Here is a 27062-nt window from a genome sequence, read left to right on the forward strand (position 1 = left end):
CTAGTACAGGACACTTCGTCTTGTTCGTAATGCTTGCTGTCGCGATGCGTTACGCCAAGCATGCAATGCCAGCTGGCGAAGCAGGTTAGCCCAAGCGAAAAGTCAAGTACCCCACAGAGGTGTCCATGCCAAATGAGTTGACATCGAAATGTAGCACGAATACGTTTCCTGCAACAGTTCTATTTTCACTTGGATTAGCTCCGATGCCGGACCTAGCCCCATTACCCTATGAGACCCCAGAAATCCCAAAGAGGACGAAAACAAGACGGAGGAGGGCTGGTGCTCAAAGACAAGTTAGAGCGACGCGTTGTTTATCACGCACACCCTCATTTTTCCTTCACATTGTCGACAACTAATGCTCCTTCTGTTCATGCTGGTGTCTTTTTATATGGAAGTCTAACGATACAACATGTCCGTACCTCTGTTCGTTGGTGTCCGATAGCGGGTGGCAACGAGCAGAAACGAGTTAGTTGGATTGGATTATCCGCATAAAACGTCCAGACAAGAAATCATACTATCCCTAGTGCTGTCAACGTAGTAAGGGAACAAGAAACCACGCCGTGGTATCACTGAGGGTGACGCTCGAAAAAGGCATAGCGAAAAACCAAGCTAGGTAGCAACAATCACGGCCTGGACCTCCCCACCAAACCGGTACCAACCATTCGCGGGGTCCTTTTTGGCTCGTTTACTGACTATCGCTCCCTGCGTCATAGCCCACACCACCACTCAGCTTCACTTGGCTCTCACTTGGTTCCGCACAAGCCTGAACACTGAACACAACGTAGCTCTGCGATGGTGAGTGGTTGGCGGCGGACCATAGGATGTGCACTGGATGTCAAGGCGCAAGGATGGCACGCCGCCCACCTAAGAAAAACGACGAGGATAGGGCGGTCAATCTCTTTCAGCGAAATTGAATTACCCCAATGCTTTACGAGGTAGAAAGAGGTCGGTAGTAAGAGACGCCTGGTGAAGGAAGCGTCATCATTTCTCTCCACACAACGCAAGGTACAGGAACGAAAGGAAGCCGAATAGGCCGTCAGTGCTGTCACAATTCGGCGCTGGGGGAAGGGGGAGCCCGCCGAAGAAGATGTGGAACCCAGAAGCTACCCGTCGAGACTATACGTGATACAACCGAAGTGAGCAAGGCCACGGACGGGCCGACGCCATCCAGCTTCAACAGTTAGTGAAACAGCTTCAGGCGACTCCAACGGTAACTCCTGTACACAGCAGCAAAGATATTGACATCAGCAACAATATCCGTCGAAGAGCCCGCATGCTTGTTAAATCTCGTTCCACATAAACCGTTAAGCTTGACGCTGTCCAAATACTACAATATAATAACGCACCGCTAAATTTGCAATCGTTGCGGCGTTGTGCGACAGGGTGCCGCTACCGAGAGTTGTGGGGAGTCTGTTTTATTGGGTGCGATAGCTGGCTTAAAGCAGCAATTTTTGATGATGTATTGGGAGTAGTGATTTCGGCTATAGAAAAAACTCTATTATTCTTATTGTTATTATTATTAAAAACAAGCATAAACGCAAAACAGGCGTTGTAAGGCACTCCCCAGGCTATCTTTCCTTTAGCAGTAACCAATGTTGGTAGTAAAAATATTGCAATCAACATTATTAGCAATTTATGTAGCGGTAAGCAAGGGTACGTAATACAATTTGTCGGATTGCGTCAATTATAAGCAATTATGGAGTGTTCTCCATAAATAAAAGTGTCAAACATTATATGTCCTACAGGTCTTTCTTCACATGCAACGACAGCATCTTTCGATTGACCGCACCTAATAACTATAATCTTATAATAATTAAGATCATGCTTAAGTTTTACGACGCGTGCCATACAATTTTATTTTAAGACCAGTACAATCTTCTCACGTTACCTCACCCGATCTCTCGATGCACACACAAACTCATACAGACAATTTGGACGACTCTGGAAGCGGAATATCAATTGTGCATTAGCTAACCGGAGTAAAAGTAATGCGATTACAGCCGTAACTGATGTGATCATTACGTCACGGAGCTATACGCGTCACCTTTCCGATGCTGTTCGACTCTCGGCACTGTGGGCAGGAGGCGGCCAGGGACCTTAAGGGCACTGGAGCATCGCAGCCTCCGTCAAACCATCGCGAGGTACTCTGCAGGCGTCCGAGATACGAATCGAGTCGATGAAGAACTAAGCAGAGTTGAGATAGACAGATCTGGCTGACACGAACCGAGTATTGACAAAAATATAACAATGCCAGAACGCACAACGAGATCCATAATTGAACACAGGCAAACGCGGCGCAGCCGTCCCATTTAGCCAGAGGGGCAAAGAAGAGGAAAAAGCGGGATCCCCCGCGTCACCGCTGCCAAACGAAACTACTATTTGGCTGCTGATAGAAGGCCGCTGTTATTGCTCAATCGCATCAGTTTTATTGGCGAAGTCTGTGACCAGTGTTAATTACGTCAGGGCTGATGGTACCAAGTCAAACGGGTCACTCTGTATGGGATCTGCCTGATATAAGACAACCCTCGGTTCACCTTGATTTAACTAAAAAGTATTGTGCATTTTAGTTAGACTAGGTAATAAACGGTGTAGGCTTTTTTCTTATTTTGTATGGTATAGGTGCAAGATTATAATATGACATATTCGATACAAGTTTAACATATATATACAACGCTACCGTATTGAAAGTACCCAAACGAAACACTATTTAAAATCCTCAATTGCTGCCAGTTAAATATAGTCTTTATTAATTGGGTTGGCGTTATCTAGCCTGCATGCAATTTTTACAGTGAGCCAGCATTGACAAACTCTAACTTGCAGACACTTATCATTCGTTTAAACCGCCAAGGATCATCAGCGTTGTCCTTTCTTTTCAATCATTAGCCGAGTCGGTCCTGCTATGTTAGTTTACACATTTTCCCGCGATTTACTTCGACTGGCGTGTGTTCCCCGTTCGTGGTACCTCCGAGCATTCTCGGGACCCTTTCCCTTTTACTGCAGCCTGTAATGCAGTGGCGTTGATAGCCTCCTTGCTTTTTTGTCTTTAATTCGTAAATTCGTCAGTTATGCCACGAGAACTGCCTCGCTCGGCCTTCAGTAAAAGGAAGAGCTCTTGAAGGCAGAGTAGATCGAAGCTGACTGAGGGGGGGCTATTGAAGGTGATGGAAATGAATAGAGATGGTGGAGGGAGCTGTGGGATTCAACGTTTAGGGGCATTCGGGTTAGGGTTTAGTTGTCAGATCGGGGTGGGACAATGATGCAGGGTTGATAGCGAGGGGGAGAGGCGCAATAAGGGTCACACGTTCGTTTTGTCATTTGGCCGCCTTGTGGCTTGCCGTGTCCCCATCAATTTGCTCTTTTTCCCATCGACGCTGAGCAGTAGTGGTACCTCTGCTATCTGCGTCTCGGCCTGCTGTAATATGCCTCGCGTTCTAGCTTTCTCACTATTCTCTGTTTTTCGCGAGCCTTTACATTCACACCATTTCTGCGTTTCTGTTAATGTTCTCTGTGATATTTGGCTCTCCCGGGCGTCGTCGATGGCCTTGCGTACACTCACGGTCATTTCGTTGCCAGGCCGGCTTTGATGGCTGCTGCTGGAGCTCGAGCAGCCATAAGTGAGTAACCAGGCCCTTTGGGTGGAGTCGAGAGGCCACGCGCGCGTGCCGCTTCGACGACAACGACGAGTTTGCCCCAGTGTCGCGGGACATCGTCATTCTCGTCCAATACGGGCAATTGGGGTATGGCAGGCGAAAAGGAACCTTGGCGAACACTACAGCCAACGGTATGTTGTACTACAGTCAACGACCTCTTACCGCGATAGCGATCCATACTTCTCTCTTTATGAGAGCCTTCCTCTTCTTCAAAGCCCTGCGTTTTCGCTTCAGCCTTTGAAAAGAGCCGATCTATCGGCAATCCTCTACAATCGCCCGTCATCATCCGCGCGTCTCTAGGCCAGAATCTGGCCCATTTGGTCAAGCAAGGTCCGATCACGAATTTAGTACTGCTCTATGTACTGTTCCTTCAGCTCAGTATATACTAGCCAGAAACGTGTACAGCGAATATCCAGCCGGTGATTAAAAACCTACACGAATAGACGAATAGAGATCACGAATGGCATATTGCCTTCAACTAAGTGCTTAGGTTCCTGTATGCTTGGAATGCAGCCACGTTTGTAAGCAATGATTCGGCCTGGTTGCTGTTTGGTCTAACTAGTCGATCACCAAGTAACCTGGCTAGTTTGCCAGCTTGGCCTGAACAACGACACCTGACGAAACCGAGAGCGGTAGGGTTTTCTGATCGTTGCCGTAGATTGCTGCTAACCTCAACGTGCTATCGTTACTTCCGCAACTAGATCCTGCTGTCGAGGCTTTTGTGCTAAGCCATATGCTGCTCTGCTGGAGTCTCCTAGATTCGCTCCACAGATTCAGTATCACCATCAAAGAAGAATCGTGGTGGCTTCGATACCGCGATCCTAATTCTATCAGAACTAATCTGAGCTCATCTGATGTGAGTGGAGTCCTTCTAGCTTAGTGTTCGGTTCAGCAGCCAAATGCAAGTTTCATCGGAGAAAGAGAAGGAGCGAGGCAAAGGCGCTGGTGGAAAGGGCAAGCAGGAAGCAAACAGGCCCGCACTGATGAGCTCGATCAGCGAAACCCCCATTCACCATCACAACCGGTCAGCTTAAGCGAGAACAGATCGAAGAAGGAGAGATAACTACTGCTGCGCGGTCTTCCTTTCCGGACACCCCTCGTATTCATTTACTCAACACCAGGCGAACATACACACGGACTCTCGCACATAGAGACAAACAGACGGATAGATAGGATGTGGGTTTGAGGCCCCCGATAATAAGGCAGTCAACCCAACTGATACATGACAACCACTACTCAACGACACTCCATTTGAACGGATTTCGGCTGGCCGGCTGCACCTACTCTAAGCACTCGCTCTTTATTCTTCGAGAGGTACTTGAGTGCCAACGCCAACGAAATCCCTCTTTTCTGCATAACGTCGTGATGGCATTGATGTCATCTTAAACAAAAAGGCAATTGCTCAGTCATTCGGCCCAAAAATAAAGAAAGAGGGATTTTGTACGTGGACCTTGGCACTGACTGACAGGGTACCTGTGAGTGACTAACCGTACGAGAGGAATCACTTGCGTCGGAGTAATGACGGTAGCAGCAGTAGATAATGCACGGACGACCAAATGCGATACAATTTGCCTAGACGTATACAGATACATCATGTAAATGGTTTCAATACATTGTTGAATAGCAAGGAGCTAGACTTTTCTCTAAGAAACAGAGGGGCCAGTAACGGGGAAGGAGGCGATGTTATCTTTACTAGCTAATGCTATAAACAGACAGTGTAAATCAGATGTAGGAAGCTGAAAGTGAAAACGCTGTGAATGACTGGGGTAGGCACATGTGACAATGTCTCACGATCTGATTGTGGAGCATTGCACTTGTAATATTTCCCTCATATAAGAGCAATCGCATATGCACCATTGAAAATTTGGTTTTTTGTTTTATTTCTAAACCTTTTAAGTTTTACGTATGGTACCGCCGTTAGGTACTTCATCAGACGGCTCGTCCCCAGCACGAACAAAGTCTGTCTGTCCACACTTGGATTTGAACCCAGACCACAGCACTGCATACTACGCCATTACTGGGACATTTTATATTAATTTTTAACTTGCAGAGATATATATAAAACATATGGCTTTAGCTAAGAAAACAGAATGTCTAGTACAAAAATTACTACGAAGATAATGTCCACTAGAATTATTACTTTATAATAAACTATTGGAAACAGAGTCGGTCTGACGAAAAATGTTAGCGATTGATAAAGGTCATTTTAAAATTGGCACATAATTAGTAATTCCGGGTCGAGATAAGGGCTTAGCTTCCTCGTTTACTTTAATAGTACTTAATGTACTGAACATGTATGTTACCGTGATTGTAGTGCACCTATAAATCAACATTTCACGGCAAAGTCGATGTCTAACGATAAAAATGGCGACGAAGCCATTGTTACGATACGTACCCGCCTGTTTCTCGGTGCGACCATAAAGTTCAAGCAAATTTGGTCTAGCATTTGTTTAGCCTGAACTGCGTTTATATTTCTCATCACGACTTCACTTGCTACTATACCATCCAAGTCAAAATGTCTGCAACAGAATATGTGAAACAGGGCGGCTTTGAATTTTGAACGGGTCTAACGCTGTGCACATAATAGGAAAAGTGTTCTGTCAGAGAGATGAGTGCTCGGTACATGTTGACTGTTCGCTCTTGTTTCTGTGCGTTGCTTGGATCGTCTTCCCCATTCAAGTTACATCTGAGTTCCTCCATGGGGCATATATGGTCAACTAGCGGACAATATTATCGACACACAAGAAGGGCCCTGCGAATATCATAGCAATTTATATATTTCCAATATCTGCGGAAATACGTATGAACCAAACGATAAAGTCTTGTAAGCGATGTAGGTGTTAACGACAATTATCGGAGCCCCATTTTGTTGATGTAACCCCACTGAACGACATGATGCGGTGGCACCGGTAGTTACCCTGATGGCGATAACAGCAGCCGTCAAACGGCTAGCAACTATTCACCGTGCAACCAGACGTCGGTCGCTCATCGTGATGGCGTCAACCATTAGCCCTGCATTAACGTCTGTGTTCTCGTCATCGTTATCCACCTAATCTGGCTGGTAGCCGGCAGTGTTCCATTCTTCTCCATCCTGTCGGCCTGTTGAAGATATATACTGGTTGGTTTCGCAGAAGCGACTCAGCCCACAGTCGCATAGCCCATCTTGTCGTACCGTTTCGATTGACAAAAATATAGACGAAAAAAAAAACGAGCAAACGTAAGAGGGAAGGAATGCACTGGATTGACGAGGCCAAGGAAAAGTAATTTTTTAACCAAGTTGGTGGGCTGTAGACGTTGAAAAAGAGTATAAAGGCTAATTGAATCCGGACTGGCTTGAAAAGTCGAGGGTGGTTGTTCCTGCTTTGCTGAACTGAAGAAGTGCTGCAAAAGATTCATACGGGACGGTGTGTAGTGGGCGCTAGCGGCTATAAGGGTAGGTCCGGGAATATCATAAAGCAAGGGGATGATGATGGCGTACGGGCTGACGTCTTAGAAGTGCGTTACGTTCAAAGTTGAGTCAAGACCTGAGAGGGGCGGGGCAGGTGTGCCTAATGGTCTGGGAATACTGATGGATAGTTGGTAGGTCATGGCCGGGAACGCCCTATGAGCCACCGAACCGACTGCGACAATCATAGAACGAACCTGCCGTACGCTCTTGTTTGGCTAGGCCTACTTGACTTGCTGCTAGCCAGACTTCTCAGACACTAGCCACAGAAGAGGTTTAAAACTCAGTAGATAACCCCACGCCCTGTGCTCTGCGTTACTTCGTTCTACATACTCTGAGGGGCAGCAGTCGCAGCACTATGCTGATTGACATTGCCGATGCCAAGATGCAGCTTCGAGAACTAGGGACGCCGACAAATAAAAGCATTCTTCGAATCTACTTCGGAGACGAACAACAAGAAGACAATGACAAGCTGTTTCACCAAGCGGGGAATCTTTGTTTATCAAACGTTTTTATAAATGACTACGCGCACAGATGCATAGACACGTGGTTACGCGCGGACGGCAACGAGCCCGTTCTCTTATATACACATACAAATATGTATTGCTTCAAACAATGTGCAAATTCCATTCGAACTGCATATTGCCCGCTTATTTTTGCATAATTGTGAAAAATCCGATACACAAACGGCATATATGAAGAGAAGCTCAGTAAAGCTATGTTTGCAAACGTTAGAGCTGAAAAAATCGTGCTGGGTTCAGCCCAAGCTACTTTAGTTAACACACGATACGAAAATAGGCAGAACATGGTGCTTTGATCAGTAACGCTGATAGAGCAAAAGCAATTTGGTTATAGCAATATTCTTACCTATCTAGGAAACAGATCCGTTTACAGTAGACTCACTCTATCTGGATAGTCTACTACAATACCTTACGGGCGTGAATCCGCTTCAGAGATATTTATTAAAGCGATATGCCCCTGCTTCTCATTATGTGCGAATGAAGAACTGGATAACGGCACCCAACGCCTCCTTCTCTGAACCTCACCCAAGTGTTATTCAATGGCCTGCCATAGGCATTGTTGAAGTGACAGCTTATAAGTTGTGCTGGTCTTACGGCCTGCAGGTCCATAGCCTGCAGACCGGTCACCATTCTTTTTCTTCATCTAATTGAAGCAGGCATAACCATTTTTATTGGGCTGTATCTAATGGTTTTGACATTCGTTTATAATGGGCAAGAAGGTTGGCCGTAAGATCTGATTGTTGTCATTCTTATCGCAAAGGCGTCTTTGCAGGCGCTGTCGTGCCTGTCGCCCGGTTCTCGACAGACAGGCAGACGTACCGTTAAACAGATTCTTGGCCAAACACTAGCTAGGGGCGTCCGTGCGACGGAACGCTCTCTGCTTCGTTTAGTTCAGGAAAAACAGGCATGAAAACAGCTTGGTGGCAAGCGGCATGCCTGGTAGAGTACAGGTAGACGCCCTGGGTCAAATAGAGCTCGCGACGAATTGCGTCAAGGCCCTTTACCGACCAATACTGACGAACGCATCAGCAGTGAGAGCGCAGTAATACTCAGTCACTAGCGAGCCACCTCGTCAACTCCAAAAAATTATCGTGTTCTCGGTCGGTCTTTTGCCCTCCACAGCAGAAAGGACTCACCAGTCGACGACAAAAGACAAACTCCCTCAGAGCAGGTGAAGTGAAGGAACTCAGGCCGCTCCCCCAGGTGGGTGATTCTGCCTTCGCTTTTTATTTAGTTTTTTTACACTTCCTCTTTTAGTATCGCAACGTGCCGGATCTCCTTAAGATGCATACACATTTTGTCCGCGTGCAAGTGGCGTGCCTATGTGTCGTTAATGCAAATTTGATCAGATACGTCTATATCGGTAGCATTCGCTTTGCTCTTCTTTAGGCACCGATCTGTTTTGCCTGAAAAAAGTTCCTCAGCTCAAACCTCACGCCTGATTATTCTAGTTAGCTGGGCACTTTTAATCCTCAAAGCTATGCTCTCCTCGACTGGGTCCACGTCCATTGAGATCGCTACTCTCATTTGAGTGTCTTTTATACAGCGTCGCAAATGTGAAGCCATTGTCACAAAGGCATATAATACATGCACTAGAACAGGATCCAGACTTCGTTCTACCAGAAGTATATCCATCTGTTACGAACAACGCAACACGCTTATTAATAGAAACGGCAAGACGTAGATTCAGAGAAAATGCGAAAATATCAAGCAGCATGTCAAGCTTGACCATATAGACAAATGTGTGTAACAGAAAACATCATTCCAATGTACTGTCATCCAGCTGACGTTGTAGCTCAGTTGTTCCGCTTTTGATGATTGTTCCTTTCGAGACTATATTTCCCTCTCGTCTCGTATTGCTAATACTAGGCCCGCTGTTCGACCTTTTCCCTTTCCTGCACCGATGATGTCAACAAAACAAAGAAGCGGAATTGTGGCGCATGTCGACGTCTCCAGCGGGTCAGCTTCTTCGATGGCACCAACCCTTTTTCTTCTTTACGACATGAACGCAATGTCATGACTCGCTAGACTTGGAAGCAAGTCTGACACATGGCACTTCAACGGTCAGCCGACACCAACCCCTCCAACCTTTGACCTCCACTTTCGATTGTGCTCCTAGCAGATAATTTCTTTGGCATCAAAACCAAAGCCAGCTACGGACTAGTTCCACCTCTTCAACAAAACGAGCAGTGGTACACGCGCGGAAGGCACAACGCAAACCCTGAACAGACAGCGTACAACTAGCAAACGATCGATCGACGGTCCAAACGAGCGAAATCAGAACGAGCTACTAAGAGAGTGAATGGCCGAACAAGTTAGTCCGCCTGACGGCCGGTCCGGCAACGAGAAGACGAAAGAGTCCTTGTTGCAAAAACGACAGCTGCAGCAGCAGTAGAAGCAGCTGAATCATTCGGATGGGGCACCGGTAGCGACGGCGGTTGCAACGACATCAGCAACATTGGCACCAGCAGCAGAGTGGAGTGTCATAAAAATAGATAATTACTCTCAAGGCATGAAAGGGTCGTTGTCGGCCGATGGACTCAGGGGTGGTAGAAGCAGCCACTGTTCTGTCTGTTGAAGGAACACAGACGATGAGATAAAGAAGGGAAGCAGTAGCGGGAACTATCGCGGACGGACAAGCAATCCATAGGCAGCTCGGTCACAGAAAAGAAAGGAATGTAAAAATCTATTTTTTTGTACCCCCCTCTTCTCCGGGGCGGCTTTGCCTTTCGACGGATAGGGACAGAACCGAGGGAACTAAACAAGAGGAAACGAGTAAGCGGAAAATGACGGACACGATAGCGAAATGAAGTCCAGACCTTTGTAAGTCTCCGAATATGGAGAGAAGTCTGCAGAAATCAGAACGGAGCCACCGAGTCGAGCGGGCTCAGATCCGTCACTGGGGAACTGCTGCGTGGTACCGGCGACCCAGCTGAACTAACCAACCAGCCAACAGGAGCAGAATATGTATGAAACACGAGTGGGTGGCCCATCGGGGAAACCAACTAAGAGGTTCGATGTTTTTCTTTGAATTCTTTTTTTATTCAGCATTACCAGTAATCTATCTTACACGAACAACTCTTCGGAATAACCTATTTTTAGGTATAGCATCAAAAACTTCGCCCATTAGGGGTTTTACCGGAGTGGATCGTACTAGAACGATATGGGGTTTCTGCGACAGACCTGTGAAGCGGCATGGCAGTCACAAACGCAGCTACTTACATTAAGAATAATACCTGATTTCTTCTAATCACTTATTTTTCGTTATTTTTTTATTTTTCTGATTATTAATAACATGTAGTAATTTTTGCCAACGGTAGGTTTCGAACCAGCGTGGCGTCATACTCGTTACGTATAGTTACCGTGGCAACGCAGTCACGGAGATACGCCTTAACTACGCAGACCACGCCGCCTCCTGAAATCTGATGGTTGACGAGGTGACTGGGCGACCGTTTGGGATGGGCGAGTAAGGTTCTGTACGAAGAGATGCCACTAGCAAGATGGTACGGTAGCGTCTTGAGTGGGACGCAGTGTCCAAACGGAGACAGGCGATTAAACTCACAGACAAGCAAGCACCGCGCTCACTGCCAACAGCCATGGCAAACACTGACGCTGCTGCTCTCTACTGCTCTTGGGGTAAAAAAACAGAAACGAATTTAGCTGGTTGGCTTATTCGATTGCCTGGTCGGCTGCCACTTCCGCCGTTTCTGTGTCGTTCGTTGGTTGGCCGCCGCCAAGACAACAGGCTGAGCAGACCATGCAATGGAGCTGCTCTGGGTCTCGCTGTGCACAGAACGCTGACACAAACAAATCTCTGGCGGCTTTTCGACGGCGGCCAGAAAGACAGAACCCAGGCAGCAAGAGTGGAAGCGAAAGAGGAAAGCCTGGAGACACATTAATGGTGTTTCTTTCCACGTAGGCACGGTGCCCTGTCTGCCTGCCTGCCTGCCTTTGTGCATCTCTAATCCCCTCCCCACAAGAGCCAGCCCCGTATATCCCCAGATATACCCCACGAAACGCCTCGATTTGCTGTGTTGGTGCCAACGCCGCCACAGCTCGCTACTGTACACACCGTTAAATGAGTGGCATTAATGACGCAAGGAGCAAAACTGCGAGCAATTGCCGTGTAAGCTAAACTGTATGGCGGCAGCGCTACTACAGAGATTCTCAATCAGATTGTGGGCAGGAAATCCTCTCTATCGCGATATCTTATTTGGGACATAGGGAGCGCTTACGGAAGTAAAAAAAAGGGACAGACAAGGATCTGATGCAAGAGCGAAGTACAAGAAGAGGATAATTGGACAAACTGAGCCGTTTACAACAGCAAGGTTGCTTCTGTCTTTTCACGAAGGCGACACGAAAACGAACTCCTAATCTGATTTGACGTAACTGACCTGCCTGGTTAGAGATGCGAACAGCAAGGGTATAGTCGTCGTATGCAGAATATGTAGGATAAGTCTAAACGAGTGACAACAAATAACTTATTCAAGAAAGTTATAAACTTCATTGCCAGTTGTAGACTGGCATTAACCTCTTGACTAGCGTTAGCCGTCTGTCTATATGTGAACCAATTTCGTTAACGAACCGTGGTCCCGACGCATACCTAAAGCTTCGTCTAAAATGCGATCTTTTCGTCAAGGTTAAATATAGACAAAAAGGTAAACGGATTGTATTTGCTATCTATATTTTATATTTCTTATAACTGCCATTAAGGCTGCATGGAAGCTTTTTGTGGTTAAGGGACTAGAAGCATTAAGTGAACCCGACCCAAAAACAACAGCCATCAGCATGCCTAAAGGTTACAAACAGTTGGCTTTGGGGTTTCAGCTAATTTTACGAAAGAGGTAAACGAGTTCCACACGCGCTAGATGCCTTTATTGGCATTTACCTTTTGCATGCACGTACAGCCATGGAGTGTAAGCTACTAGACAGCGCATCTTGAGAATCGACAAAGCAAATATGCCAGTCTTTATAGAGAACCTCCAATCGACACCTAGGATTCGCAACAGGCATTCTGTGCATTTAAATGTACTGAATACTTCAATGTTTGGGGCTTAGCTTAGCAACCCGTGCTGAGATGAAGGCACTCGACACTCGCATTTGGCATCGTTCGATTTCACAGTCTCTGACGGTACGATGACAGCACATCGGGGAACGTGTTCCCCTCAGTTGAAGATAAAACGAGCATCTCCGCCAGTCAGATCACTTCTACAAACGCACGCAACAAAAGATTGGATTGCTAACTTTTCTATCGAGCCTAAAATCAATATATTATATATTATTATAATGCCGATTTTTCAGAATATCACAGAATTTCGTAATCCAAATCAGTCACCAGTTAATACTGGTATAATCATTATGACCTCTAAGACAAATGATAAGCGAAACAAAGATGTGTTATTATTTGATTTCGGCTACAAACAAATTGCTACACTTTTCTCGCCACCGTAGCATGAGGACTCGTTTTATCGTCTCTTCACGCTTACAGATGGGCGCTTCTTAGTTTCAAACAGCTTTGCATATTCCGTAACAATGAACGTATGCTGTTCTAACAAGCCTATTTCTTGGTGGCCGGGCATTTTTTTTAGCCCACCTAAGTGTTTGCCAAAGAAAGATTCGTATTTACTTAGTAATACGGTCGTCATGCATCATTGTATTAGGAGTAAAGGAAGAGCGGATAACGCATTTTATGAATATCCGCCCTTTTCTTAATGGTACTTTTTGTTAACTGTATTGAAACGTGACTCAAAGGCGAGTTTGGGCTTAGCTGGTCACGCGCTGTCGGTGTAGGCACTTTTCCAGAGGATGTAACTGCAATCTGCTAATCTGCCGTAAGCATCTTCTTTTCCTAGCGTAACTATAGAATGGACCGGTAGTAGGTGGTCGTTGAGTAGCAGTCAAAAGTAGCGTAATGCCTTTAGTTCAATACTGGTGAGCAGCATTATTGGTGGCACAATTCCGCCAAAGTGATTTTTCCGGTGGACTGATTCAGTAAACCTGCGATCTGTATATACACAAGTTATATTGCGACGGTAAGTGAAGCGTAACTTCAAATTACGCATGTTGTACCACAACGCTCCATGACATCGTATCCAGCTAAAATGACAAACTAGGAGAAGCTTCAATCTGATTATCGAGCGTAAATGTAAGGCCCAAGGATGACACGCCCAGGAAGCGTCGAAAAGCTCCTACATTATTACGTGCCTAGGTCAGATGTCGATACGTCCTGCGTTCTAGCTAAGCAAAATGATAACTGATACAGTCAACTACGAGGGAGCAGCCTATGGTTGCCTACTATCCGTCTGAAAATCTAAAACGGTTGAATCTAAAAATAAACGCTCGTACTTTTGTTTCCTATAGTACGCTTACAAAGATATATTTAATTAATCTCAAATTCGCCTCCACAGCCATTGCTGCGAGTACTAAATCCTGTAAAACAAAAAATCTCAAATTCGTGAACTATCCTCCGTTTTTGCTTCTTTCGTTCTGCACAGGCCAAGTCGTTCTGAATTTCCCGTTATCAATCTAACCTTGAACAAGTTCTTTTTGGACATAGGAGACACGTTCGCTGTAGCAGTCGACCCAATAGCTTGTCGGCAGGTCGCGTTCGTAATAGCAGTTAGGCAAACGGCCTCACGTCGCCTCGTTTCCTGTTTGCGCCACACCTTTAGTTAGTTTTCATATCAAACAAAAAAAAAATTCCGTTTTCATAGTTTTTCCAAGCTCTATCTGATATCAACGTCAGCATCGCCGCCGCCGCCAGGGGTGTGCAGTTCGCTAAGTAAGGCAACCAAATGATAAGCTCAATAGTTCCTCTCAAAGTGATTCGATCAACGAACTGTCTGATACTTTTGCTAAGCAGATTCTTCTGGTTAGTCGAAAGTTTCGTACCCTCCTACAGGTCTAGCAGTCTCGTGTAGAAAATATGATAGCGCACGTACCCATTACGCCAAACGTGTGCCGATCGCTTGGAATCTTTCATTACTTTGTATATGTTCACGCATATATATGATATAACAAAATATGGCGAACAATATCGTGTATCACATCAATGCAGCGAAAAACAGCGAAAACTATGGTACAAGAGAGAGAGAGAGAGAGAGAGAGAGAGAGAGAGAGAGAGAGAGGGAAAAGGCAAGGGGGCTAAAAAGAGAAATTGCTATAGAATGCAAGTGACACTCTGGGCTTTATTGCTACCGATTGCGATTTTCTCGACCACTCGTCTTGGATGCCTTTGCTTGATGTGACGCCACCCTCACACGGCAGCAGCAACATTGACGTTGCAGGAGACCGATGGTGAAGCAAAGGGCAACCGAAGTGAGGTGCTGGCGACAAGCAACTTGGTGGGACCTCGAAAGGAGGCAATCTTGTTTGTCATTTCTCAACCCGTCATCATGCCATTCCTGGGAAAAGCAGACGGGTCGACCCAGCTAGGAAAGAACGTTCGGGCCAGTAGAAACACAGGACACGACATAGAAAGCGCTCAAACATACACACATACACTTACAGGCTAGCACATACGCCCATATATATGTCGACATACATAAGATACAGACGGTTGAATCAAACGGGAGAGTTTCGACACGCGTGGCCATGAGCAATATCGCTGAGGTTGGTTCGGCCTCTTCCCCTGGCCTCGTCCGCTTTTTGCTCGCCCGCTTCTCTTTTCCTTCATCTGTTTTGTACACAATGTTGTCTTACGAGGCCATTTTTCTCTTCCTGTGGGTGGATATATATATATATATATATTTCTCAAAGCCAAATAAAACATAACAAGGGCGAAGCAAGCCGCATTGTATGGATATGAACGGGACGAAGAGGACGATCTTTAGACGAAACAGTGACGGTCACTGCAGGAGCAACTCACGCCGTGGTGCCATGATTTGTCTGGTCATCTGCTTGATTCCTGCATCCTGCTCGCCCGGGTGAATGACTCATCTGCCGAAGCTGATGAGAAATCGACGGCGGCAGCCACAATAAAGGCAGATCAAAACGATATCATGCTAAAACGGCGACGACAGTTACTAGCTAGTCGACTATCAAGCAAATTCCGCTTGACGGTTGTTCATCATACCTATCCATCTCGAGCGGCAACTAGACATGTGCAGGATGGGACAGAGAACAAAGACTAGGAGAGGTATGGGGAGGTGTTTAGAGAAAGAGTCTACCTGGTACGTCGATCGTTCCAGTCAGCGCCAGAAGCAACTCGACGAGAATTCCCAGCTCACCGCAATATCCCGAGTCTGCACCTTTGTGCACCACGCGACTGGGAGAACGTACAGCCTGGGACTGTGAGCTATGGCACGCTGTGAAGAGTAAAGGAGCCTTTGGAGCCATCGTAATATTGCCCCTACTGATGAAAGGACGAGACCGCTTGCTTACGCTCGGTGACTTGCGGCCGTAACCTCCACAACGACCAATACCACTGGCACCGCCCGTCTGACAGAACGAATGCCAACAAGATGTTATTGTTGGACGCATCTCCTAATCGTTGCTTCTGCTGCTGTTATCCGGTCGTCAGCTAGTTATCATCGGCCATTTACATGGAGATACTGACAACAACGAGGATAACCGGAAAGGAAACTCCAGGTAGGCGAATACATTTGCCCGGTACGCTTTCTTCGTGCACCACACCGGTAAGGAATTCAGCCTAGACGACCTAAATGGTGCTGTTTATAAGATGAGCAAGACAGCCGCAGGATAGAAAAGGAGAGCGAGAAACAGAGAGGACAAAAACGGACGTGATACTTAGCCCCAAACGCTGCTGCCCTCAACGATCATCAACAAAAAATGTTTTCTCGAATAGATTTTCCCGAATGGATCAGCTAGTAGTATGGTGCAAACCGTATTAAATCATGTTCTTTTGTCATATTGTTTAGAAGCCAAGTCTTCCACCATATATATATATCAATAATAGAATTTCGGCTTGACAATATGCGATGTGGCAAGGACGATGCTACTTGGGCCCGGCTGCTGCTAAGAGAAAAGAATGAGGCTCGCCTCGCCATTTGACACTGACCCGCCTTTACTGTTCCGGATAGATGGAGAACAGAAGCCCGAAGAAGGGTGCGGGAGTGCTACGGACGCAGGCGGTAGCGGCCCCCATGACGGCCCATCTTGCCTTATTCTGCTCAGTTCAGCGGCCTTTGCAATTGTAACGTTTACTGGCGGGTTGTTCGCTTTCACTGGTTGGGCGTAGAAAGAAACTTTCGACACGGACAAGGCGAATTACTCCTTTGCAGTAGACGACTATAGATCGCACTCGGCTGTAGGTCAGCCCTGGATTTTTTTGTCCTAACCTTTCCATTGGCCAACAGCCGAATACGCAGGGCAAAGTCAACCCAGTTGTTACTCGCTCTCACTGACAATGGGTCGATTCATGCTCCAAAAACTTGCAGGCTCTCCGCGTCTGTTCTTCTAGGCCAATCGAATATCAGAGTCTAGCCGTCGCTGAGAGTTTGGCCTTTCGGATTTGCGGTGGCCAAAGTCGTGAACGTGAAAGTGGGCGTCTGGTATTACTTGTTTGATGCTTCTCGCATGTCACAAAATTGCCTCCACTCATACAGAACTACCGCTGATGCTATTACTACAAAGAAAGACGGCCTAGCGTCGGTGCGACATCAGTGAGTAGGTGGGTCAATTGAAACAGGCGTACCACGGCTAATGTCGTTCGGCCAAGATGGCCATTGCGAATATATTGGGAAGTTACTATAACGTAGCGGAGGTAATGTTAGCAGCGGTTTTAATGGGAATAGAAGGCAGAAAAAGGGGCGGAAGTTGGCTGCCCTGTGAGCCGGGTGTAGACTAGGCCAGGCTGACTTCCGCCGCCACTACTGGGGGGGCCAATTATCAAACGAAACAAAACATGGATGCCATGGTCATAACCATGCAATGCGAAGCACAGCCAAATCACCAAACGCCGTAGCGCCGCGCAGTGTATTGATTTGGTGGAACTTGTGAACAAAAGACTGATGCTGCTGACCAACAGTGAAGATCTGTAGGAATAGCAAGAGAAGAATACCAGTCGCTAGGATCGGGTTGTAGTGCTGGTAAGATTTCTAGGGTGTTTATCCGGTATCGGGGTCTGAGGGCTTGGCTCGACTTCGAACAGTGGGCGGTGCCGTACATCAGTCACACCGCCAGTATCTAGAGTGCCTTCTGGGCGGCATGTCGGCTGCTGCCGCATCAAGCTGCCTGGTACCTGACCGTACTTTTCAACCGACCGACCGTCCGCATGGCTGTGGTCCGACTTCATCCGACTCTTTACGATGACTAGCTACCTATTGCTGTCACTGCTGCGTGTATCTCTCGTTTTCCTGCAGTATACAGTTCTATATAGTGCAATGGCAATGGTGTCTGTAGCGGATGCAGCAACGACGTCATTGCTGCCGCACTGCTGATCAGGAACAGAGAAGGAGGCGTTGTTGGTGAGAAGAGGTTGAGGGGGGAAGTGTGCTGTTGGCGATGGACCATCACTCATCGGCATTGAAACATCCCCGAGACTTCGAGGCTCCGACGACTCTAGATCCTCAGATTCCGAACGGCCACAAGGGCCGCTACTTTACCATCGCTCCCTTTGACGCCCTTCTACCCATTTTGCCTGGTCTCGTCGTTGACGTGTTCATCGTCGTACGGTCTTATAGAGGAGGCTTACTACTTCGGGCTCTCTGTTCCCTGTTCCTCTCGATTTTTCGCCATCATTCGGTCTTTACTGCTCCAGCACCGAAACCCACCTATCGTGGCCGTGCTCTGCATCGGACGACGTTGAGGTTCCTTCCTTTGCCATGCCTCCTCGTTTACTATCCGTATAGCCTAACCATTGTCCCTACCCAGAATGTACCCCCTCCTGGAATGAATACTATTTTCACCTTCTCTACAGTTGAGCCTAAACTGTATAACTGTAATATGTAGTGGATCAGATCGTACAATTGCAGACAGACCGACAGTTGCCTGCATCCTTCTGCTGCTTACGATTGCTCTACTTTATCTCATTTCTCCTTTAGGGTTGCGCCCGTTGGTGTGTCATTGCCGCTTACGCTGGTTTGTCGATTCGCAGACGGCAGGCCGTAGGCCAGCCTTCTTTGCAGACAACAGACAGTGAAGCAGTGAGAACAGGCCTAGATTGAGAAGCAGTAGAGCGTCATAAAACCCCGTTCGCTACCGGCTCTCTTTGACGATATTCTTTACCTCATAACCCCACCGAAAGCTCCAGATCTTGCAACATTCTAGTAGTCTAATGAAACACACCTCCTTGGTACTATTGCCACTGTTGCTGCCCCTGCTGCACTGAAATGAGCCTAGGAGGGGAAGAATGAGATAAATAGAAGAAAATGAGTCAACGGCAGCGGGGGAAAGTAGACGCTGAGCATATCGGTAGGTCGATGTGATACAATGCTCTGACACCGCTGCTGCAAACAATGGCCTCCTTCGATGCTTTCGTCTGCTCTCGCTTGCCAGAGCTGCTGTTGTGTAGGGAGTCTTATGGCGTTAAAGCGTGGACTCTTATCTCCGTTGTCGTCATTCAAGTCATCGAAATGGTCACTGTGACTACTCGACTGTTGGTGAACGATCGCAAGTGAGAAGGACTGTGTGGTGAGGCATAGCTGTATAATTTAGTGCCCCAAGCCTGTTTTATCCTGTACGAACGTGCATGGCCGGTAGACACGTACCAAAGAGGAAAGACATGCCAGTGCGAAAGAAGACACAGTCCATCAGACGTATCTGCACAGCCAGCCAGCCAGCCAAAAACGTGTGCGGATGGACAGCCAACGAGTGCGACGAACTCTTCGCAATCGGAGCAGAAACATCGTCCGTTGGTGACACCTGGGGCTTGGAAAGGATTCGGCGCCATACGTTTCAATCAAAAGTGTAGTACGAGAACGACAAACGCGGCAGTGTATGATGAATCTATAACGCGGGCACTGGAGAAGCAGAACATTCATAATCAATAAAGGAAATAAAAACACAATGCCACCAATACAATACTTAATAGTTATCATCGGCGGTGTTGTTTCAACAACAAGAACTTATGTAACTACTGGCGAAATGGAAAATGAATTCCAGTGAGGCTATTCTTGTAAAATTACGATAGACTAACTTAAAACTCAGAAAAAAAGTTCGCGGTATCGCACGATGCTGCCGTGCTTTAACCGTTGAAACTAGATAGCATCGTTTAATAAACCTAGAACTTGGCTAAAAATGTCGATCGTTATGGACAAAACACTTATATAGCCATATAATCACAAAAGGTTTTGTTGCCTTTGACTGACAAAAATCAACAACAAAGAACATTATTCCCATCTCTGTGGTTAAGGGATAAGATTCCATGGCAACCTGGATTCATAATATTTGGATGTTACAATTGAGTCCGGTTAACTATAAAACTAAATAATATTTGAACTAGTCAGGCGGATGAGTTTTTATTGTTATTATATATGTTAGATAAATTTTTTAAACATTTTTTATATCCATATACCTGTTATTCGCATATCTATGCTTTATTTTAGAAATGTATCGATAGTAGGATCTGTTTGCCCCATTAGTAGCCTTCTTTAGAACATGAAAAGCCGCATAACTAGACGGGCATAGGTCAGAGAATAAACAAGTCGAAGTCGAACGTTGGATATGCCCCTGATGTCCATCGCAAGTATTAATATCACCTAACATTCGAACATACTCGCCAGTGCCAGCAAACTCTTAACGGCAACGCCATCCTCTCACGTGGTTCCTCTCCGGCTGGTGGTAGAGACTGAACTATGTTTTGTTTATGGCAATCCTATGCTCCGGGTGGATCTTTTGTCGACTTAAATTTCGCACATCGTGCGTCAAATACACCACATGTATTTCCAGCTAGCCTAAAGTTAATTCCCGGGAGACATACTTTTCAGTCAATCTGCGCATTTGTAGTAATAATTAATTGAATACTCTGCAACACGTCACATGTGAGATGCCAATTTTGACTGACACAGCTCTTAGGCTCGAAAATTTACATTAATGGAAAGCCTCTTCAACAGCGGCAATGTGTTTTTGCCATTCGAGCCCCGACATCTGCTCACCTTCACGTTGGGCTTCGATGCTCTAATACCTTTTTAAAACGTTTGCATTATTCACGTACTATGCTTAGGGATCCTTGCCATGGCTTCCCTTCTTACTCATTTCTTGACTACTTTCTGGAGTAAACTCAACTGAAATTTTCTCAAAGTTTTTAGAAGATGGTAGTATTTGCCAGCTATATTTCATCTGTTAACGGCGGGAAATTTAAAAGTTATTGAGAACGTCTAATGTATACAGATATAAGATCCATGGTAGCTATCCAGATACTTTTGTGTTCGGCTTCCATTATCCATCAGTTTGTGTGGATAGTCTCCAGCTACTTACGGACAGACAAACAATAGTCCAGAGAATACTTACGTGATGTAAAATATACTCGAGTGGAATGTTATGTGCTCTATATGTATGGGCACGCGAAAAATAAGCTAGAAGGGCAAAAAATGGTTTTCATTTTTCAAAACACTGTCCTAGTTCGGATTGACGCCCAGAGCTTTCTGGAGTACTGCTTCGACTAAATAGACAGTCTCTCACTGAGAGCGGGCACGTGATGCATCCTGGTAGGCCTTTTGCTCCTCCTTGTCCTGGCAAGAGCCCTTGGCGCCATCTAGTGGCGGTGTCAACAGCAGCTGCTCATGACGTCACTACATTGTGCGTACAAACTACAGCAGGAGCAGCGATCGCACCAGCGGTACTCTCAGCATCGGTAAAGCGTCGACATCTCCGTTTGTCGTGTGTCTCTTGCACTAAGCCTTACATAGACGGAAGCTCGTAGAAATTAACCGCCGGGTAAAAGTTGGCAACAAACTATCAATTGTCAATTGCCGTCGAAAATTAGATGAAAGCCGGTTGGTTGGGGTCTCGCGAGAATCCAATACTGCATGGTTATCTCGTATACCTCCTGTCCTGCGTCTTCTAGCATTTCACGACAAAACGGCCATTTGCTAGCTGAGCTGGTGGCGTTTTTTTTATGCAGTCAGTTCAATTTTGGTACGTTCGTGATGTTACACAAACGTAACATATGTGCATGAACGTAATTCGCTTTTCTGTAGTAATCTGGTCGTAGAATTAATAGTTTATTTAGAACTTCACTAGCAGTCGAAGCCTGTCTGACATATGGCGGTGCAATCAGGCTGGTTCTTCAACCAACTACAGCAAATCTTTCTGTCCTAAAAGTCCCTGCGATGGTAGGGTGGTATTAATTTCGAACAGCAAAAAATTCAACAAACTGTAACGTTTCGAGCGGCGCTTTCACTTACCTCGATGCCGATTCGTCTGTTTATCGAACATGAGCATAGCGTCCTCTATCTGTAAAATCAAACACAATATGTAATTGAGATACGATGCGATCGTCTGCAGCGCGTCTGTATTTATACAAGTATGCATGTAACGATGTATATATTATCATCAGCACTAGAGTAGTTATTAAAAATAGGGTCTTTGATCTCCTAGCAACAAAACAATGAGGATTTCTTTATACACATTACATGCTATATGGACCGTAAGCGATTTGAGTGATGATAGCGGCAACGGATAGGATCTCGGTACAGACATATATATACACATATATGTGCCGAGATACTATCTCTGTTGGCTTGTCGAAGAGATATTGACAGTTTTTAAGTAGTAAAACCTGAAGCAAATATACATACGTGAATATGATACGACTAAACTAGATACGCGTTACTTTGATCCACGGCCTTCTGCGGTTTTTTTATAACAACTCAATTCTATCATTGTAGAATTTTCTGGGTGGGTTTCTGGGTGGCAAAATGTGGCAAGCCATTGTTGTATTCCTCCGTTGAAACAAAGCACCATCAAGGGATCTCTGCAGAGACCAAAATAGATGATAACAATGTGACAATGCATGATGTGGGCCACACGGCAGATTTCCCAGCCAAGCTTTTTCAATATAAAACTGAAGATGTGTCTGGTCTGGTATCGTGATGGTGGATGACGACGCTTCCTTTAGTTCACTAGTTCCGCTCAGCATTTTGTGTGGCTCGTCGTTGTTGACAGTAGAGATTCGAATCAATCGTTTACCAAGCTTGATCATAATTCATAATTCGTTATACCGTAAAACCAAAAAATACGTAGCATTATTTTTTGGCGGTAATTTGGGCCTTGCTACATATTGCAGAATACATTTTTCCTCTTTTCTATTTGCATGTTAATGTCATACATGATCTATCGCGATTAGCCGCCATCGAGAGGGCTTGACTATGTTGCCTTTCGGTAAAATTTTACCAATGAAGATATGATAAAATGAATGCTGTGGCACCCAAAACATCGAGCTTTTTTTTTTTTTTTTTTTTTTTGTAACTTGCTTTTTGAAAATAGTTTAAGACTCTTTGCTGGCCCGTGTTTAGTCCCTTGACGATATAATGGCTAGTCAACAGTCGGCTTTACTCAATTACCAGTAGCATTGGTCACATAAAAATGTCCAAACGATAGACCCACTTTTAAACTCTTTGCCACGATGGCGTAACTTGATCATCGACAGCACTTATTTTTTATGGATTTGGATAGGATTTGCACATTATAGCATTGAATATAAAATATAAAAATTTTCTGCAAACATTTCATCTTTGTCTTGGGTCTGAATGCAACAACTTAGGTCCATTTTCTACTATCCAATTTCGGCTCTCACCAACGCCCATGCGGTTCGTATTATCTGAGATATGTGACTTTAAACTCATATAGCTAGTAAAACCGTTCATTTTTTTTTCGCCAAAGCGATTTTCAATTTCCATCTCATTTTTGTAGAACTGGTAACAAAGGGTTCGTCATTGGCGGACGAACAATATGTCAAGGCTTATTTCCAAACACGAGTCGAATTAATAATCAGTGCTATATATACTTCGCTGTTTGCATATTATATATGGTTTTATATAATATATATAGCTGCTTTGTTGTTAACTACTTGGTAAAAAAAAAAGATGGACGGAGACCAAATGCTCGCATATGCGCCTAATTATTGAGCCGATATATGTTCGAATGGGCATTTAATTAACGCGTACACAACATAGCCCTGCAATTTATCATTGGTAGCAATAACAGTAAATGCAGAAACGTTGAAGTTCTATGGCATGCTAAGAGCCAGCGGCATCCCACACCCTCAGCCCCATTAAGCTTTAGATGGTAGAGGATCAAAAATATCTATTAATAGCAGAAGCCAGGGCAACAAGATTGCGAGACGTTTATGAGGACAACGATAATTCGCCACAATTATATATATATATATATATATATAGGTAAATTCAGCCCGAATTCGGCAACCGCTAACGTAAGACCAGCTAAAACGGTTTTGTTGTGATACGCGCTCTCACATCTTATTGGTTTCTCCTCCAGCTGGAGCTAGACGGGGTCTATAGAAAAATATACAACAGGGAGCCACACACATATATATGATGTGTGTGATCCGCATTGTCGCAACCCGTCTGTCGTATGCCTGCGGCCGTGGATCCATAACGAAGCTGTGCATCTGCCACACACATGCCTGATTCATCTTCTTCTTCTCCACAACCACTTCCCTCCTCTGACGTAAGAGTACCAAGGGTTTCGCTCTTTTGTGCCACGCACCGTGGCGGCACAAAATTCGACGGAACGGGACCTCCCTTTCTCCCGTTTGTTGTTGTTCTGTATTCGAAGAAACGAGGCCGCGAACAGGACGTGGCCCAGGTCCGTTCACTGATGCTGTACCATGTATCAGGCAGCCTCTGCTGCTGTTGGCCCTTTCGTTGAGAGTCGGCCCCTCGAGTCCAAACGGATTCGAAGTAAGAGAACGTGAGTGAGGGGAGACTAGCGGAATGAAATCGCGGGACGTAAAAGGAACAGTTCTGGGTGCGACCACCCTCACCCATCAAAGAGATCAACGAACGAGCCTTCTATGCGTTCCGCCAGATTCTTTGGAGCTGTTGGGCGCCGATTGGTTCCCACTGGGCCAGCAGAATTCAAGGCAGCAGGCGCGTTCTTCTTCGTTCCCTCCATCTAGCCCCTATGTGAATACAGGGACAGTTACGAGAGTCGGAGGCATGGGCGACGACAAAGCAGAACTTACCCAGCCAGGCAGCACGCCGGCAACTAGCAAATGGCAGCCCGTTTTGTCCCCGGTTCGCTGTTGCCCTCGACAGCGGCCATAAATGCCACGACACGCTTTCGAAGTGTCGACAGTGGCGTGCAACGGCGCGCGCCCCGCGTTACGCTTTACCCGGATTTGCGTCAGCCAGACCAGGAAGAGGAGACCCTGGTTGTATAGGACGGCGCAGGCTGTCCTGTTCCACCCTAATAGGGCTGAACGGGTACAGGACTGACAGACAGGAGCAACCCAGCGAACGATATGGGGCTCAAAATGGCAGTATCTTTCGCTAGTTGGCTTGGTGGCTAGTCGCTGATCTCTAGTGGCCTAAGTTACTGACATAATACGACCGGTGCCCGGACCACGGCAATGGCTTCGATGATGATGACGATGGTGATAGTAGTGGTGAGCGCAGTCAAAATGAACATTTGCAAGGAACGTTTAACCGCTTTGTCGCCAACCGAACCCTTTTTCCACTTCTATACCTCTACACTCGCCGTCTGCGACAGGAGCTACTGAATTACTAAGCCATAGCTATTAGCTGATGTATAGAAGTAGATCATGTTTATCCGTAGTGTAACCTAAGCTACGGAACGGGGGGTCACACAGTGAGCATATAACATGCACTATTGAGGTGTATAACCCCGTGGTACCTGTACCACGATCATTGAGTACACAAGAAAGTTGCTGATAAAATTCCATCATTTAGAGTTTTTGCGGCGTTTCACCATCTGGTGAATACACCTACTAGTTATTATGTACTACACCGTGAGACGACTGCGATAGAGGTGGAATCAATGCTGGTTGAAATTTGTAAGCCCGAGCTCCCAATATCAGGGGTTTTGGCTAGCTGCCATAGAGTGCCATACTGACCTACGGGCATTGATAACGTTCGATCCTGCGACACTCGTTGAAATCGCTTTTTTCAGCTAGCCGATATAAAGTGGCCGAGGTCAGTAACAATTACCGCGGCTATGAGAATCTATTCGAAGTCATCAGGAGGAATAACATGAAAGAGTAAAGGGCGCTCACAATCAGATCTGCAGCTATTTTGTAATCCTGAACACTCTGTAAGTTCTCTCGGATAAGCAACCCAGTCTTGGTATGTTTTAACCCAGCCGTTTATGCTATGGCCTACACCAAACAAAACAATGGATTACTTTTCGTGGCTTGGCATGCAGAATGTGAAAAATATGTCTTCAAAATTGTCTGCATAGTCGCCTTAGTCTGTCTAAACGAAGAAGCGTTTGCCTTTATCATACACACCTAGGATGTTCCGTGTAAATCCGGAATTTCTCTTTTAAGTTGTTTCTAAGACCGTATCTAAACAAAGACAGGATGACCTATATAATCTATGTCATATTTATTGAATATAACTACCGTCCGCCGCGACTCTAGCTTCAATTTACAACCTAAACTACTTACTGAATTAAAACAAAATACATTTTTAATTTGTAAATACTATTGTTTTAGTAAGCGTGCATAGTAAACGATTGGGCGTCAAACACACAGAGCTATCACTCAAATACGATACTTGCAAAAGTTTCCATCGGAACGCTGAAGCTCTCAAAGACGCAAAGGCTTAAAACGACAGATAGACTAACGGCACAGAAAGGCACAAACAAATTAACCGTTCGAGCTTAAGTAAGCGATTAAACAGGCAGCTGATATCCGTCTCACCGAAACGGCCTTAAATTCCTGTAGCAAAATTCCAGGTATCACCAAGATGGCTTTTGAGCCATTTAACACACTTCTGCGTCCTTTAAATCTAAACCCCGTTAACTTCTACCCAGTTTGCCCCATGAAAGTCGTTCTCGAATTTTTCAGCAGGCGTATAAAAATCTATAATAACGCAAAGTGTGGGTCTGAAAAGTAAAGTCTTTAATCTTAAGAGCGACCCTGAACGATTGGATAATCGGTGAACTTCGACCCAGTCACTAAAATGGCCCGTTATTATTTGCATGGAAGGGACTGGTTCTGTTTTAAAGAATAGCGAATGAACGTATGTCTGTTACGACAAACGGACTGGTATAGAGTTCTCTAACTTAACGCGCCACCCTGTCTACAAAACACAGCACGTATTGACATTGACGGCCTATGTTTCATAAGGAGGATTTAACTTCTATGAACCCTTACGGAAATTATAAGCTACTCTGGGCACCCCAAATTGACGATACACGGCCGCAGAAGACGTGGAAGCAGATTCCCGCCCAACACAACGGAAAATGTGCCATAGAGAAAGCTTAGTACGGGCCAATAAGCGAATCGCTTCCGCCCAAAAGTGTATTTCTAATAATCTCTCTATTTTGATCAGGCTGTTA

General features: G+C 45.7%; 1 protein-coding gene across 9 annotated transcripts in view; it reads right to left on the reverse strand.

Annotated features, from left to right (window-relative positions):
* Positions 1-27062, reverse strand: part of LOC111260456 (RNA-binding protein Musashi homolog Rbp6) — a 240832-nt gene that overhangs the window by 57590 nt on the left and 156180 nt on the right. For all 9 annotated transcript variants that reach the window (XM_022833232.2, XM_022833231.2, XM_022833227.2 and 6 more), the window contains one exon: positions 21923-21971. In XM_022833232.2, coding sequence (XP_022688967.1) covers positions 21923-21971 — 49 coding nt within the window. The remainder of the gene's footprint in view (positions 1-21922; positions 21972-27062) is intronic.

The sequence above is a fragment of the Varroa jacobsoni genome, unplaced genomic scaffold (assembly GCF_002532875.2).
Source record: "Varroa jacobsoni isolate VJ856 unplaced genomic scaffold, vjacob_1.0 scaffold_441, whole genome shotgun sequence".
Classification (NCBI taxonomy): domain Eukaryota; kingdom Metazoa; phylum Arthropoda; class Arachnida; order Mesostigmata; family Varroidae; genus Varroa; species Varroa jacobsoni.